Here is a 13,869-nt window from a genome sequence, read left to right as displayed (position 1 = left end):
CAGAATAATATGAAGATGCACTCCAGTTAAGAACTTTCGCGCCACTCTTTTCCACGTGGGCGAACAAAAGAGAATGAAATAAACTATGGGCAACCTAGAAAAGTTCAAAGAGAGGAACCTTGACAGGTTATTGACTCAACTACGATGCTCGTTTAATACTAAATTAAATTTATTATAGATATTTATCTATGATATTTCAAAATTTCTCTTTGAACTGTTCTGGGTCGTTTCATTTACCAACGAATTTCGCCATTCATTTTTTAATGTTCATTTTCGGTATGATAAGAGGTAAAGAGTGAAAACCAATATTTGTATGCATTTTTTATAACTGAAATTTATTTGAATGCGCATTACGTCCATACAAATGTTTAGGGTTCGGTTGGACTGAAGACCTTGCTGCCCCGCCAGTTTGTCAAGAACGGTTTGTGAGGGGCGGCAACTTTTTCCCCACCACCGAGCAATCTATTCATTTTCGCTGACTGCAATACCGGCTGGAACGATGATCATGACCCGGGCGGCTACGCGAAATCTGTAACATCGACAGAGGCGATGATCACGAAATCCTACTCCCAGACTCGCCGCTACGATTTAGCGCCATGCTTTTGGTATCGCCTAAAACCGGAGCGTTGTACATCTCCCCAGTCATCTCTGCCGGAGCGTTGTGCATCTTCCCATTCATCTTTGGTTTGTCTCCCTTCCACTCCTTTCTACAGTCGTTACAGTTAATTATTGTTATACATATGTATACGCTAAACATAAACATTTTTTAAGACGTGGTGTCAAGTCGTCACCGCGACCATTAATTAATGTGTTGATCAAATATGACGAGGCGTTGTGTGGTGCCAGGATGTAAAACAGGCCGTCGAACTTGTGAAGTCAAATGGTCAATATTTCGCGCGCCCCACAATTTTTGCGATTTGCAGAAATGGGCTAAGGCGATTCCAGGCATCGACACATTGGAGCCAAAACATTTTGTGTGCGAAAAACATTTTGACAGTAAGTACATTCATCGTGAATGGGTTAAACGTGACTCAAACAATCGCATCATAGCACAGGTAAGTATGTTCGACAAATTATACATGTAGATAAAACTATTGACAGAAAAACATAATGTCTTGCTTCCAGTCGCCATATCAACGCGTACAGCTCGACAAACTGGCAATTCCAACGGAGTTTGATGACATTGCGGACATCGAGGGACCCACTCACTCTTCAATCACTATTGTCAGTGAAACTGTAAAGAATGAGAACGAAGATCAAGGCAATGTTCCTGTTGAGTCCATTCTTTCATCAGTCAAGTCTCTTGATCCAGTGCAACAGGCTACTGGACTGCAATTTGAGAGCTCCAGTAACTTACAACTTCCACACGATACAATGACCCCATTGACTCAGAATGTTTACGTTGATATTAAGAAATCTCCTGATGATATAAAAGGTTTGTATTGTACTAAATGTTAAGCACGTGTACATATATGAATTCTAATATTTCTTATTTTTGTTACATATCGTAGTTCCCTCCAATGTGAAATTGCCTGTCTCCGTCGATATTGGTGATTCGGCATCAAGAAAAATGAACAGTAATCATCCAGTTATGAAAGTTGCATGCAGCCAAACTACAGTTCGACACACTGAAGCTACCTCGTTATGCGTACAACCTTTGAAAGTATATTCAACTGTCGTTCTTGTAGGTGAGTTTGAAATAGTTTAATGAATCATATTTAACGTAAATGTTTTATGCTCTTAAGGTGTAATTCATCATGGCTAGTTGACTTCACTATGGCCAGTTAGAATGCCTGGAGGACATAATTGTTCTTGATACATACCTATATTTCTGAATCAAAAAAATTGACAACCTGAAAAATAATCATTCTTATACACATGATTTCACTCGCATACATATGCGCACAGCCAACTGTACATACACTTACCACATCCTTATAATGCATTTAGTAGGAAAAGGAACACCTGAAAAGGAAATAGAAAAACATTATACAAAAGTGTACTGTTACTCTTCGCGTAACATATGACGCACTTATGTTTCGTGGAAGGAACTGGAATTAAAAAAATGAATATTAACTACCATATTTGTATTTTTCTGCAGACACGGGCTCAGGCAACTACGAAAAGTGTTCTCTTGCTGTACCGAAACCTTGGAGCCTCCTTCATATGCCTATAGATGACGGTCAACGCGTTACATTTGCTCTCGTAATTAGGAAACGACAGGATGACATCACGGTTTCTCCTATAATACAAAAATCTGTGACTCTGAACGCGGATAGAACAATGAACTATCATGTCTACGGATGCCTCAGTAATACGCAGGATACCGGACTCGAAAATATTTTGCTCACCAATGAAAGTTTCCCAAACGTACTGAAGAGGTTTCAGGAAATGACCATTTGCCATGGTCTCGGTGCCGTAGATACTAATCATCTGCCACGTGACAGCGTAATCATAGATAACGTTGAACAGTGGCGTAGTAAGCGTTGTACCTTACTTTTAAAGAAAGGACGATGCTACTCATGTGCGAAGATGAGAAAACGCGCATTGCAAAACATGTCAAGATTACAGAGTCGTCGTACATTTAATCGGATTTCCAAGTTGTCGAATTCTATCGATCAATATAAATTGGCAGCGATGCGAAAGAAGCTCAGCCGTGAACAACGTCAAAAAAATCGAGCCAAGAAACAGGTACAATATTTGACGAATTGTTTAAAAAAACTGAAAGTGGAAATTGCGAGCATGAAACTTGCAACGCTGCATAGAAAGTGTGCGGAATTGAATGTGTCAGGAAGTCAAAAAGCGGCTTTAAAAGAAATTATCGCGGCAGCTAGTACAGATGTGAAAGGTAGACGTTACACGCAAGAATGGATAATGCTGTGTATGTTAATGAACATCCGCTCACCAGGGTATTACGAATTTCTGCGAAAAAACAATGTTTTGCCACTACCGTGTACACGAACGATACGTACCTATTTCTCGCTGATTGATTCGAAATGTGTTTTTGACGTGAAGTTTGCAGAAATATTGAAAAAACAGTTCGCAACTAAAAGTCCTTTGCAGCGTAATGGTGTCCTGTTGGTGGACGAAATAAATTTAAGAAAATCTGTTGCCGTCTGTTCGAAAAACGATTTACGTTGGCTTAACAGACTTAGACGATGACGGAGAACAATCGACTGATATCAACGACCAGGCGCCACACGGTCTTGTCCTAATGTAAATAATTTTATGTAACGTATAATAATACAAAAAAAAGATGCAAAGTAGAACTTAGCACATAGCTTCTGGATAACTTTCATCTTTTTTTTTTATTACAAGGATAGTTTGATCACCAAATTTATTCTCAATCAACTGGAGTATCATGTTGTGAACAATAGCAATATGAACATCCAAAATTCAAGGTGGTGTAATATTTGAAACTCTATATCGATTTTGACTGAACTATGCTGAAGATCCTTGGACACTACCAGGTATGTGCATATCGTTTTAGTTCATCACTATATTTTTGGCTTCTATTTTATATAAATTAAAAAGATTATTTTAAAAAAAGGTTCTGGGAATCGAACCGGCAAAAGCAAGACTATGAAACCCTCCTTAAACCACTCCGTCTAAGTGTACTCCGTATTAAGTGTACGTCTCGCGATAGCCCACACATAACACAGTGAATCACCATTTTTTAATATTGAATTTTTATAAACTCAACTACCATAAAGCAATCACGACAATTGAAATTTGACCGATGGGTTTGACTCACGGAGACTTCTGTCTCCAAGATTCGACTGTAACAACGTATATTCTAGATGTGCGGAATAATCTTTCACATGGTTTTTATTTTGCATATTACAGTCCTGAACACGTTCCATTTAGAAAACGTTCGACCAATAGAAAAATGATAGAAAACGACAGAACGGCCCTTACGATTTGGTCTCTCTTTCTATTCCCGGTTACACTTTCTGCGGCAACAGTGAGCAGTCCAGCACTATATGTCGATGGTCAAAACCTCATATTCGGTATTGCCGTCTTGCGGATTAGTGAGCGAACTTTAAATAGTAACGTCTTATGACGCCGACCATTCGTCGCCAATTTGCGAAGTTTGAATACGGGCATTCCTCATTGGCTATTTGACTATAAAATAAACTCCATATAAGGATATGAGGTTGTGACGTCACGACCAATCACAAAGTGTTTTCGCTCCCGCACATTATAGCAATATTTTCTATCTCTAGATTTGTGATTTTTTTTAAGGAAAAAAAATATCAGTCTATGAAATTATCTATATAACGATCATAGCAATAGAAGGAATATATATTTTCTACATAGTACAAATTCGAACATACCTCGGCAGTTATGTACTATATAGTTTAATGAGCAATAATTATTCCTACAAATATAATAAAGTCACCTTCATAACTTTGCCGGACAAGTCATACGACTAAACTATCAGACTCCTAATTAGTAAAATCTTTCACGAGGAATGATTTTGTACAATGGGAAGTCTAGTTTTCCTAGTTTTCCGACTAGTAAAGTTAATCCAGCAAAGCTGCGAAGCCTTTCTAAATCCTAATTTTATAATGTATTTCCTGTTTCCATACAATAGATAATTTTTAATATAGATCTCATTTCCGAAGTTATATGTTATACAAAACCTGTTTACTTTCAGCAGTGAGCAGCAATATAAGATTTAATAAATAAAATATAAACGATGCCTATCTTGATAGTCTGTCCCATAGGTCACATTCAATTTAAATAATTGATCCAGTTTTATGGTGTCGATTCATCATAACAATTGCACTTCATGTTTCAATAATGGTCCTCTGCACCGAACACGTCTCACAATACATCATTTCAATATTCTATTATTCAGTGTCTTGAGGCTCCTTCTTGTCTTTTTCATCTTCTTTAACCTGCGCATGTCTTTCATTACCAGTTGTAGATAATATACTTCCCAAATTACTAAGTTCAGGAGAACTCTTTGCTTGCACTATCATTCGTTTAACAGTTGGTACTGAGTCAATGGTTCTTCTTCGAATTATCGAGTCTCCTGCACCATCCACCGTAACTGGTTTCCAACGAACACTTTTCTTCCTGCTACTTCCCACGGACCTTTGTCTTCGTACCAGGTATTTAGGACAACTGTGTAACCTTGGTCTCCTTGGGCATTCAAAAATCTCTATAGCTGGAATATCACGACATGCCACATGTTGACAAATATTTTCATAGGAACGCTGAGACTGACACATGGAATGTTTTCTGTCATTAAAATTTGAGGCGTTGCACTGAGAAGAAGTGGCGTCTTCTTTAGCTAATTCAACGTTTATAAGCCGTTCCTGGGAAAAAGCAGAATTTACGACACCCTGATAATCATTCTTCATATGTTCCTCACCACCTTTATACTGCGTGGGAACTTTCAATTTCAAAGAATTTTTTCTTTGTTGCATTAGCTCTGGTTCCCTTCTTGCAGTAGTAGGCGATAAGCTTGTTTCTCTTGTTTGTGACGTTCTGAAATGAGTGAGATTAGTCGCACTGGGCCATGGTTGAAGATTCACTCTAGCTGCTTTCGCAAGACCAAAAAATGGTTTTCTATTTTGTGACTCGACACGAGGGGTGGAGCATTTTGTTTTGGCCGAATATTTCTTCACGGTATCTGCTAATGAACGACGTTCCCCTTGTTCACCTTCGGCAGGTATTTCTTGTATATCCAATTGGATAATTGTTTCAGAAGAGTTTCGAGACAGTTTCGGAGTTGTTGGAGGGGACCCGCTAATCTGGCTGGAACAAACGAAGTTAACTTAATAAGGTCCAAAATATGACTAATGTCTTAAGCTTTCATCATTAACAATATCTACAAAAAGATATATGTAATTCAATCAATAAAAATCAATTTCAACTTTACCGCCTGGTATTATGAGGACTGTCATTTGCGTGAGTGACAAGACTTGCTGTCGATGTTCTCGGAGTGGGCATAGTTCCTGTGTTCTCTTCTTCTTCAGTGATATCAGGTAAAAACATATTTTGCTTCTCTTCCGGTACTCTGTTGGATTTCGGTATTCGTTATATGTAGTACTATCAACTTGAGTACCTTTATAAAATGCATATTCTCATTATATCAAGTTACTCACGTCATATTTGCGACGCTTCCGCGATAAGTCTTCTTCTTGTAAGCTGCTGCTGCTTCGGTATAGGGTAATGTAAGATTTTCAGCATCATAATATATATCTTTTACGAGAGGTGGGCAGCGATTCATTAGCGTATCAACGCCAAGATAAGATACTTTCATATGTCTATCTATCAGCCAGTTCAATTCAAAGTCCTCGTCATCATCTCCAAATGGATTAATTAGTTGTTCTGCAACCTATCCATGGATAATAACAATATATGTATAATAATTAAACTTTTTTTCTGATAATGTGCCAAGGACTACATACCTTAAGTAAACCCATAAAAAAAAAGAATTGTAGTATTGTAAAAATTGGCAAATAAATATCGACTTGCGATTGAAAATCTTTTTTTCCTCCCTCTATATATTGTCGGCCTACCAATGCTACAGCGAAGAAGCTATAAGTTGCTAATGTGACCACTTGGGTATATACAAGCGGAATCGATACCCAGTCATAACTCCATAAAAGACCACATTTTGATCGAAAATCATTAAATTCCTGAAAACAATAGTTCGCCGTTGATATAAATCTACAATGTATCTTTGTAACATGTTCGTATTTACCAGCCATGGTAAGTGACTTGAGTAGTAACTCAGAGCCAACGGTTCTAGGTAATCACAATTAGTGGCTCGTAAATTGTTAAAGTTTTAAGAAAGAACAATGCCGCTGCAAGTACTTCATTGAAATGTTTTTACGATATAAGCTGCTCATTGCAATCGTGTAAATCAACATTTCAACTCCGTTAACAGAAAATATATTTCCAGTCGTATTGTGGCTATAACCGATTCCGTTTAACTCATTCAGCCCAACAACCCAAGAAACAGCCATAAAATAATCAAACGCGCAATGAATTTGAGTATAATGAAAAAACCAGTTTTTAATTTAACATTATACTCACTTCCATGATTATCTTAAGTCCTTGAGCATCAGATAACCTGTGACTTTGACGTGCTTCCTTTAAAAGATTGATGAACCAAGTACAAGGAATCCAATAAGTATTGAATTCCAAACTGGGTACAGATTGGAACAGTTCCAATTCCAGCGACGTCATAAAACCTACCAACAAGTATCTACATAATCATGAATATTTTCCCAATATCATTTCTATTTCAATAAAAAAAACTCTAATTTAAGGACCTATACTTTATGCGACAGGTGTTCTTCAATAATTAGCAATCTTACCAGAATCAACTACGTGATCGAGGGTAGGAAATCGTCTCTTAACCGCAGAGCTGATTGATCTCAATACGAGGATAAGAGAGAGGTTGAGATAACGCATAAGAGCTCTTCGCAGCATACGGCCGTATTCATCATCGCCAGTAACATATAGCGCCACGGAGTGCATGACCCTTGATAAGGGGGAAGACTTGTTTCAATAAATTAATCGTAGTATAATGATACTGTAATAATTATAAATAATTACTTGTCTGGCCACGGAATAGCTGTGTATTGTTGCCACCATCTTCCTGCTACATAAGCCACGTAGAACCCAAGCACAAAGCTCAAAGGAATCAAATTGATGAACGTGTCGCAGTACACAACAACTTGTTCAAATTCCCTGTATATAAGTAGAACGATATATTAATACGTATAATGACGAACTGTACGAAGTTAAATAAATTCATTTAAGCTAGTTTTGACTAGCCGATCATCGGACCTCTTTTGAGACTGCGAGAAGACATGACGATAGAGTGCCGAGATTGTGATAAATAGGGCCAGGAATAGGAGAAGTTCCCTGTAGATGAGCTTGTAGAGAGAACCACGCCACATAAACAGGAGACGAGTGAATCCTCCGCTCGTGGAACTGGCGACCTCGTATTGGTAGGAGACCGTCATCTTGTTCCCATTCAGAGCAGCTCACGATTCGGCACGATCACGAAATCGATGCAATGATGCTCGCGCGTTTTTTTTTCATTCTCAATTTCAATTACGGATCATTATCGCAAGCCATATTTGAAATTGCTTTAGTATGGTGCAATAATACCTTCCACAGTCCCGTCGTGTTGTACGAATTGTGCAACGGTGCAGTGCTCTTCATCTGTAAGTCATCAATTGGATCGATTATTTTTATCTGTCTGTTGATAGGCGTCAGCAAAGTTTCAAAAATACGTTATTGTTCTTAGTTTGCGTTGCGAGATTTGGATTTATTATCCCGGAAGCCTCGGTGGTGGATTCTTAGAATGCAAATACGTGGTGCATGGCGAGGAATGCATTAATGATAATGCAAATGTTCTTTAAAATTGAAGGAATTTCACATTCAGTCACGCAAATATTCTAAACATAGATTTTCATATATTTAGTCAGTTTCTAATTTAACCATAATTACTTGTTATTCTAAAAAAAATATCTTGTTCACTTCGTTTAAAGATAATTTATTATTATCTCATTTTATTAATTACAAACAAAATGTTTCGCAAATGCCGATTACCTACTGAACTTCTATAATGTATATATCATTTGCTAGAAATAGTTCGAGGTTCTAAAAGGTAAGTTGAGTTAAACTGGGCCAGACTAGGCCTAGGTCTACCCTAGACCTATATAGATAAATCGAGCTATATAATGTAGTTTCTATTTGCCACACTAGACATAACTTAGTCCATAGTAGCCGCGCGTGATATCCGAACCACTGATATTATTTGTACATACTTACAGTATATTATCAATGTAATGTTTCTTTAAAATACGTTCTTTTTTCAAAACCTCATAATAGTTGATAATAATCAAATCGTAAACATTATTTGAATAATCTTGAATTATTTGCAGAACGCAACAGAAAGCCTTGACCAGACAATTTTTTAATCGTATGTGGATAATCTTCGCACAAGATTGTTTCTTTATCGATGATCTAATAAGTTATAATATTTTTACTGCTAGCCAGATGCCACTGCGTGGCAGCCACAAATGTGTATTTCTTAGGACACCCTGTAAATAATGCTAGCTTGGGAATTGCGCCAGTATGCAGTGCCGTTGGTAAATATAGCCGGGGTTTCGAAGTAAGACTGTCTGAGAAAACACATTTTATATTAGATTTCCGGGCGTGTGAAATCCCCGAGAGTCGAATGTTTGATAATTATAAAAAAAATGGTAGCAAAATTTAGTACATTTTTTTCAACTTAATGTATAATTTTTCAAACTTACTCAACAATCCCTTGTATGACATATTATAATTCTTGTATGATACTGTTTCAAAGTCAAAGGCAATACTTAAATTATAAAAGCATAATATCCTATGATTTTAAGATAATCCTCGTATCACACGATAGTATTCTTTATATAAATATAGGTTAGAATTTATTTATGAACAGGACTTCACAGCCTACGTAATCCAAGAAATCTTTTCACGTCTGGATTGCTATAGTGTTATCCACTTAACTTTTTTGAAGAGGTGCCGTTAGTGAATCCATGACATAAGAATTTTGCTATATTTATCAAAGAATTTAAAAACAGAACTTACCTCGGTCTGAATTCTTATTGTCGACTGAACGAAATATGAAGAGATTTATCGTTTTAATAGATTAAGGATTTACGACGTTCGTAATGAATGTAATTATATAGCTTTCTTATTGAAAATGTACCTCTATACACTTTTTCCACATATCAATAAAATAATAGTATAACGAACTATCTACTTGACAGAAGCTTTAAAATCACACGTCAAAGACTCTTAGTCAAAAAAAAAGAGAAAAGATGAAAACCAAATATAGTTCCAAACATTACTTAAAATTTTCCATGAAAACCACGGCAATATATAATTTACATTTTATTTAGTTATATATTTCACGTAATTTATATCATGAAAAATTTACGAAGGTCTATACGAAGAAGATACGAAATTGATAAAGTGGCTCCAATAATAATGATTTAATAATAATAACTTCCGGTGTCGGCAGAAGCGTCGCGTGTCCCTAACTTTACCTACGGCAACTCGACTTTCCTCTTACGATTTCACAAAAATCCTTTCAAATTTATAACGAGACAAAATCGATGTTACAGATGGAAAGAATTAAACGTTACAACAAGAGTTTAATTGTTGTTGCATGTAGCCTCTAAGTGGATCACATTCGAAATTTATTCGGCTACGCCTATTTTATCAGAAACCTTCGGGTTAAATATATTTTAAGTGCATAATTTGAACCTTCGTGTTGACTATTAACCGTGAGTCCCGCCAGAAAGGACTGAACATTGCAAAACTTATTTCAAGGTAACAGCGTCAATGTCACACGACACTGACGATATAGACTAAGTATATTCTTATCGGTTCTCTATCAACATTTACATTTCTCTGTGAGTGGAATATGCATAGTTTTGTAAACAATAACCCAGGAGTTATTATTCCACAAATGCAGTATCAATATCTTAGTTGACGAAGAGTTAAAGACAATGCAAAAGAACGATAGAGATATTCGATCTTTTATATGTTTTCTCGCGGAACTGATTTTCAATATTGGCAATTCTACGGTTTATAGAAAGAATAAGAATATTAATAATACTATTTAAATAATTGAATAGTACGATAGCGATCATTTTAGTGGAGTTCATTTTAATTCACTAATTCACCCAGGTAATTCAAGAATCATTTCACAATAATATATATTTTCTCACTTTGTGAAAGATTTGTTCAAACTTTACGTCATTGTATAAGCATTTTTTAAACGTGCACATCAATTTTAAACATGAATCGTTTCTCAGGATTTGAGAGTATTGACTGGCATTATCACCCGCGCAATATGCTATATGTAAGTTTGTCATAGAAACCTTGAAATTTTTATAAAACTTGATGCAGTCCCAATTGCAACAACAAATTAGCCAATAAATGCCATCCCAATCGCACTTTCAACTAGTTCAACACCGTTTCAAAATTTGAGTCATAGTCCAACCGTTTGCTTCAGCTTCGCGGATTATTTGAGTCTGCCGAGTCTCCGGACCATCGTAGTCATCTTCGAAGTGTATACGTATGTATATGGCACCACTGTTCAGCAAGTGGGTAGTTTAACTTCAACGACAAAAATTTATTGTGAAACTCCCTTTACAAAAATACTCAAAATAGGCCTCCCAACTTTCGAGGTATATACCTTACTCGATGTATATCAACTTTTTGGAAGAAACTCAGGTTGTTTTGCTCGAGATTTTGAGTTGGATATTGTAAGATTCGACCGTGTGCGACTGCCCCTTAAAGAATTCGGAGCAATCGCAGGTGTGTGCCTATCGCACGTTGCCAACGAACTGCTCAACACGTCTGAATCGCTGAGAGAATATTAACACCAGTGCTGATCGATCTTGATTTTGATGGCAAGACCCCAAAATCTAAAAGGGTCGAATGTCAAGCTCATTCTTAATATTGCAACTTATATACCATTATACATCTACTATTGAGAAAATATAAATGATTTACTTGTATCAATTGTGCTCAAATTTTGTACTTATTTTAACTTCACAAAAACAATTTTGTTCTTGTGATTGCTACTATTATGAATGGAGCGATGTATCGAATAAACTAAAAAAATTACTGCAAAGATCTATCTCTTGTTATTTATATGAGACTAGTACTATTTGGATTGTTCCGATTGTTATGTATCACAACTACCGTAATTGAACACTAACGTGAGACTTTTGCATTGGAGAAATTAAAGAGAAAACTCTTAGGTAACAAGCCTGAGGGTAAAAAACGTTCAAGGAGGAAAAAATACATAAATGCGAAACCGGTTCATAGGTACTCTATGGTGTATCGAAATGAGTGACCGCTTTTAGGTGTTCACCATGATGAAGAGACCTGGTTGACCCTCGCGCTGTTTTATGTAGCCTAACTCCAGAGGACGATGATTGAGATTTTATCGTGCGCAGGTCGTTTTGCATTTGGCTAAAAAGGAGAACTGCATCAGAGGCCGTTTCGGAAACTTTCTATTCGAGCCGCCCAAGAGTCATGCTTTGAGTTGATTTAAGTAGAATATATGGGAAACTCAATATATATCTTTATTTAGTGATAATGCGAAAAATATATTTCTGCTATTCTCGTTTTGTATTGTCACAAAAATGAAAATATAGTATAATCGAGACACAGAGACTGCAACTGATCATAGTATAGTAGTCACTAAAAAGAATGTAATTTTTTATTTGGACTATTCAACGTAACATAACATAATATAACTATAATAATTTAATGTATAAATATGACAGTATTGAATTTTATTAGTAATTTAATTGTAGAAACAAAATTATAATTTGCGAACATATCCTTTGTATTATGGGCCTTGGAATTCTCGGCCTGTGGAATTTTTTCGACGTGAATTACATTCAAATCTCTCATAAAGCATAACGTTGGGAATTTCAAAGTTTAGCGAAATATTGAGCGAAAGATTAATTTTCTGTTGAATTGTACTATTTAGTATTTTTTATCTGAGAAGATTGGATTTGCCGTAATGATCCTGACATTTATCCTGTAACTTAAAAATTATATTTACGAGAGAGCGAGTCAAAACGAGTATTGTCGACGGCCAGTATGAAACAGGCATATGGCAACAGGTAAATAAACTGTCGATACGTCATATTTATTTCGTTATATAGAAAATAAAGTCCGATTGCGTAAGAAAAATCAAAGTCCTTGAGAAAAAAGAAGTATTATTTTTGCATACTTTCCTTGTCAAAGTTTCATCTCCAAACTTAGTTTATACATAGAAAATCTGAGGAAACTGTAGAAATAATTTTCCCATTAATTGGGAATCATCGAGAGCGCTGTCTGTTTCCCCTGGATGCCCGTTTTACTCCGTTGCCTCTACACAATCACTTTTTAAAGTAATGTGTCACACATTATAGGCCTTTGATTACACTATAAAAATCTCGTCACGGTATAAAGACGATATCAATTGGTTTTTCAATTGAAAATACATTTCAAATTATAGAGATATAGTTAAATTCAAATAAAATGATCTTTCTATCGTAAAAAATTTGTATTTCTATTTTAATTTTAATTTATGCATCTTTATTCATATCTGTCTTAAACAATTTATATTTCCATTACAATTTTTATTTACACACTTTTATTTGTACATGTGCTTAGCATTGATCACATTTTATTGTTTTATATTCCGAATCATAAAGTGAACACAAAAAGTAATAACCGCAAAGCTAAGGTCCATAACAGTTTTAAACTCAGAAGGTGCATATATAGTATCAGCTTTACGAAAGCCGATTAACAAATTTATTGTATGACGGATGAAGTCAAATTTGAGTAAATACTAGAGAATGTGGTAAAATTATGAAATATCAAAATTAATATGTAAAGTGGTAAGAATGATAAATCCGTATGTGAAGAATTAGTTTAGGAAATAGAATAGTGATTTCATTTGAAAAATAGTAATTATTGCACTGTATATGTGCAAACAAATTGAACTTCATTATTACGGTGGTACGAAATATATGTTAACTATTAATTTACGTTAAATATTAACGTTCGTGAGCGGTAGAACAGCATGTTATTATTACAAACAGATCGATTTGTTTTAGTTATATTTCTAAAACGAATCTGAATGCTGAAAAATAAATGTCTATTGCTTTCATTGATTGCTTATAATTGAATTTGGTTTACAATGTTTTTGATGCAGATAAGAATGTAGCGTGCGGATGAATCAATGTTCAAGGAAGGCTTTGAAAATAATATTCAATTCTAGGTCTTCAGGTTGAATAGCAATAAATTGATTGATATTAAAAATCGATT

General features: G+C 35.6%; 2 protein-coding genes across 16 annotated transcripts; one reads left to right on the top strand and one right to left on the bottom strand.

Moving 5' to 3' along the window:
• The first annotated feature begins 601 nt into the window (after nucleotides 1–601).
• Nucleotides 602–7,447, top strand: LOC107267238. Of its 9 annotated transcripts, none has more exons than XM_025084456.1 (6): nucleotides 602–1,055; nucleotides 1,126–1,435; nucleotides 1,512–1,688; nucleotides 2,102–3,216; nucleotides 3,319–3,470; nucleotides 7,314–7,447. In XM_025084456.1, the coding sequence occupies exons 1-4, from the start codon at nucleotides 822–824 to the stop codon at nucleotides 3,160–3,162; spliced, it is 1,782 nt and encodes a 593-aa protein (XP_024940224.1). In that variant the 5' UTR covers nucleotides 602–821; the 3' UTR covers nucleotides 3,163–3,216; nucleotides 3,319–3,470; nucleotides 7,314–7,447. The 9 variants fall into 9 exon arrangements, with proteins under 9 accessions (XP_024940224.1, XP_024940219.1, XP_024940220.1 ...); XM_025084451.1 differs by lacking the exon at nucleotides 7,314–7,447 and adding an exon at nucleotides 5,720–5,890; XM_025084452.1 differs by lacking the exon at nucleotides 7,314–7,447 and adding an exon at nucleotides 3,847–4,619.
• Nucleotides 4,290–11,549, bottom strand: LOC107267237 (bestrophin-4). 7 transcript variants are annotated; one of them, XM_015738672.2, is made up of 11 exons: nucleotides 11,231–11,549; nucleotides 10,914–11,151; nucleotides 9,613–9,821; nucleotides 7,816–8,196; nucleotides 7,582–7,716; nucleotides 7,341–7,507; nucleotides 7,057–7,214; nucleotides 6,426–6,656; nucleotides 6,120–6,352; nucleotides 5,894–6,031; nucleotides 4,290–5,769 (listed from the first exon to the last, which is right to left on the bottom strand). In XM_015738672.2, exons 4-11 carry the CDS (start codon nucleotides 7,992–7,994, stop codon nucleotides 4,857–4,859), a joined length of 2,154 nt encoding a protein of 717 aa, XP_015594158.1. In that variant the 5' UTR covers nucleotides 7,995–8,196; nucleotides 9,613–9,821; nucleotides 10,914–11,151; nucleotides 11,231–11,549; the 3' UTR covers nucleotides 4,290–4,856. The 7 variants fall into 7 exon arrangements, with proteins under 7 accessions (XP_015594158.1, XP_015594156.1, XP_015594160.1 ...); XM_015738670.2 differs by having other exon boundaries at nucleotides 9,613–11,151; XM_015738674.2 differs by lacking the exon at nucleotides 9,613–9,821.
• Nucleotides 11,550–13,869: the final 2,320 nt, after the last annotated feature.

Source organism: Cephus cinctus, unplaced genomic scaffold (assembly GCF_000341935.2).
Source record: "Cephus cinctus unplaced genomic scaffold, Ccin1 Ccin1_scaffold0375, whole genome shotgun sequence".
Lineage (NCBI taxonomy): Eukaryota > Metazoa > Arthropoda > Insecta > Hymenoptera > Cephidae > Cephus > Cephus cinctus.
This window is presented reverse-complemented; position numbering and strand designations above follow the sequence as displayed.

Coding starts and splice junctions, on each gene's coding strand:
- LOC107267238 (XM_025084456.1), top strand. CDS start 822: ATGACGAGGCGTTGTGTGGTGCCAGGATGTAAAACAGGCCGTCGAACT. Junction 1,436..1,511: donor ATCTCCTGATGATATAAAAG/GTTTGTATTGTA, acceptor TACATATCGTAG/TTCCCTCCAATGTGAAATTG. Junction 1,689..2,101: donor TTCAACTGTCGTTCTTGTAG/GTGAGTTTGAAA, acceptor ATTTTTCTGCAG/ACACGGGCTCAGGCAACTAC.
- LOC107267237 (XM_015738670.2), bottom strand. CDS start 7,994: ATGACGGTCTCCTACCAATACGAGGTCGCCAGTTCCACGAGCGGAGGA. Junction 7,508..7,581: donor GCTATTCCGTGGCCAGACAA/GTAATTATTTAT, acceptor CCCCTTATCAAG/GGTCATGCACTCCGTGGCGC. Junction 5,770..5,893: donor AGTCCTCATAATACCAGGCG/GTAAAGTTGAAA, acceptor CGTTTGTTCCAG/CCAGATTAGCGGGTCCCCTC.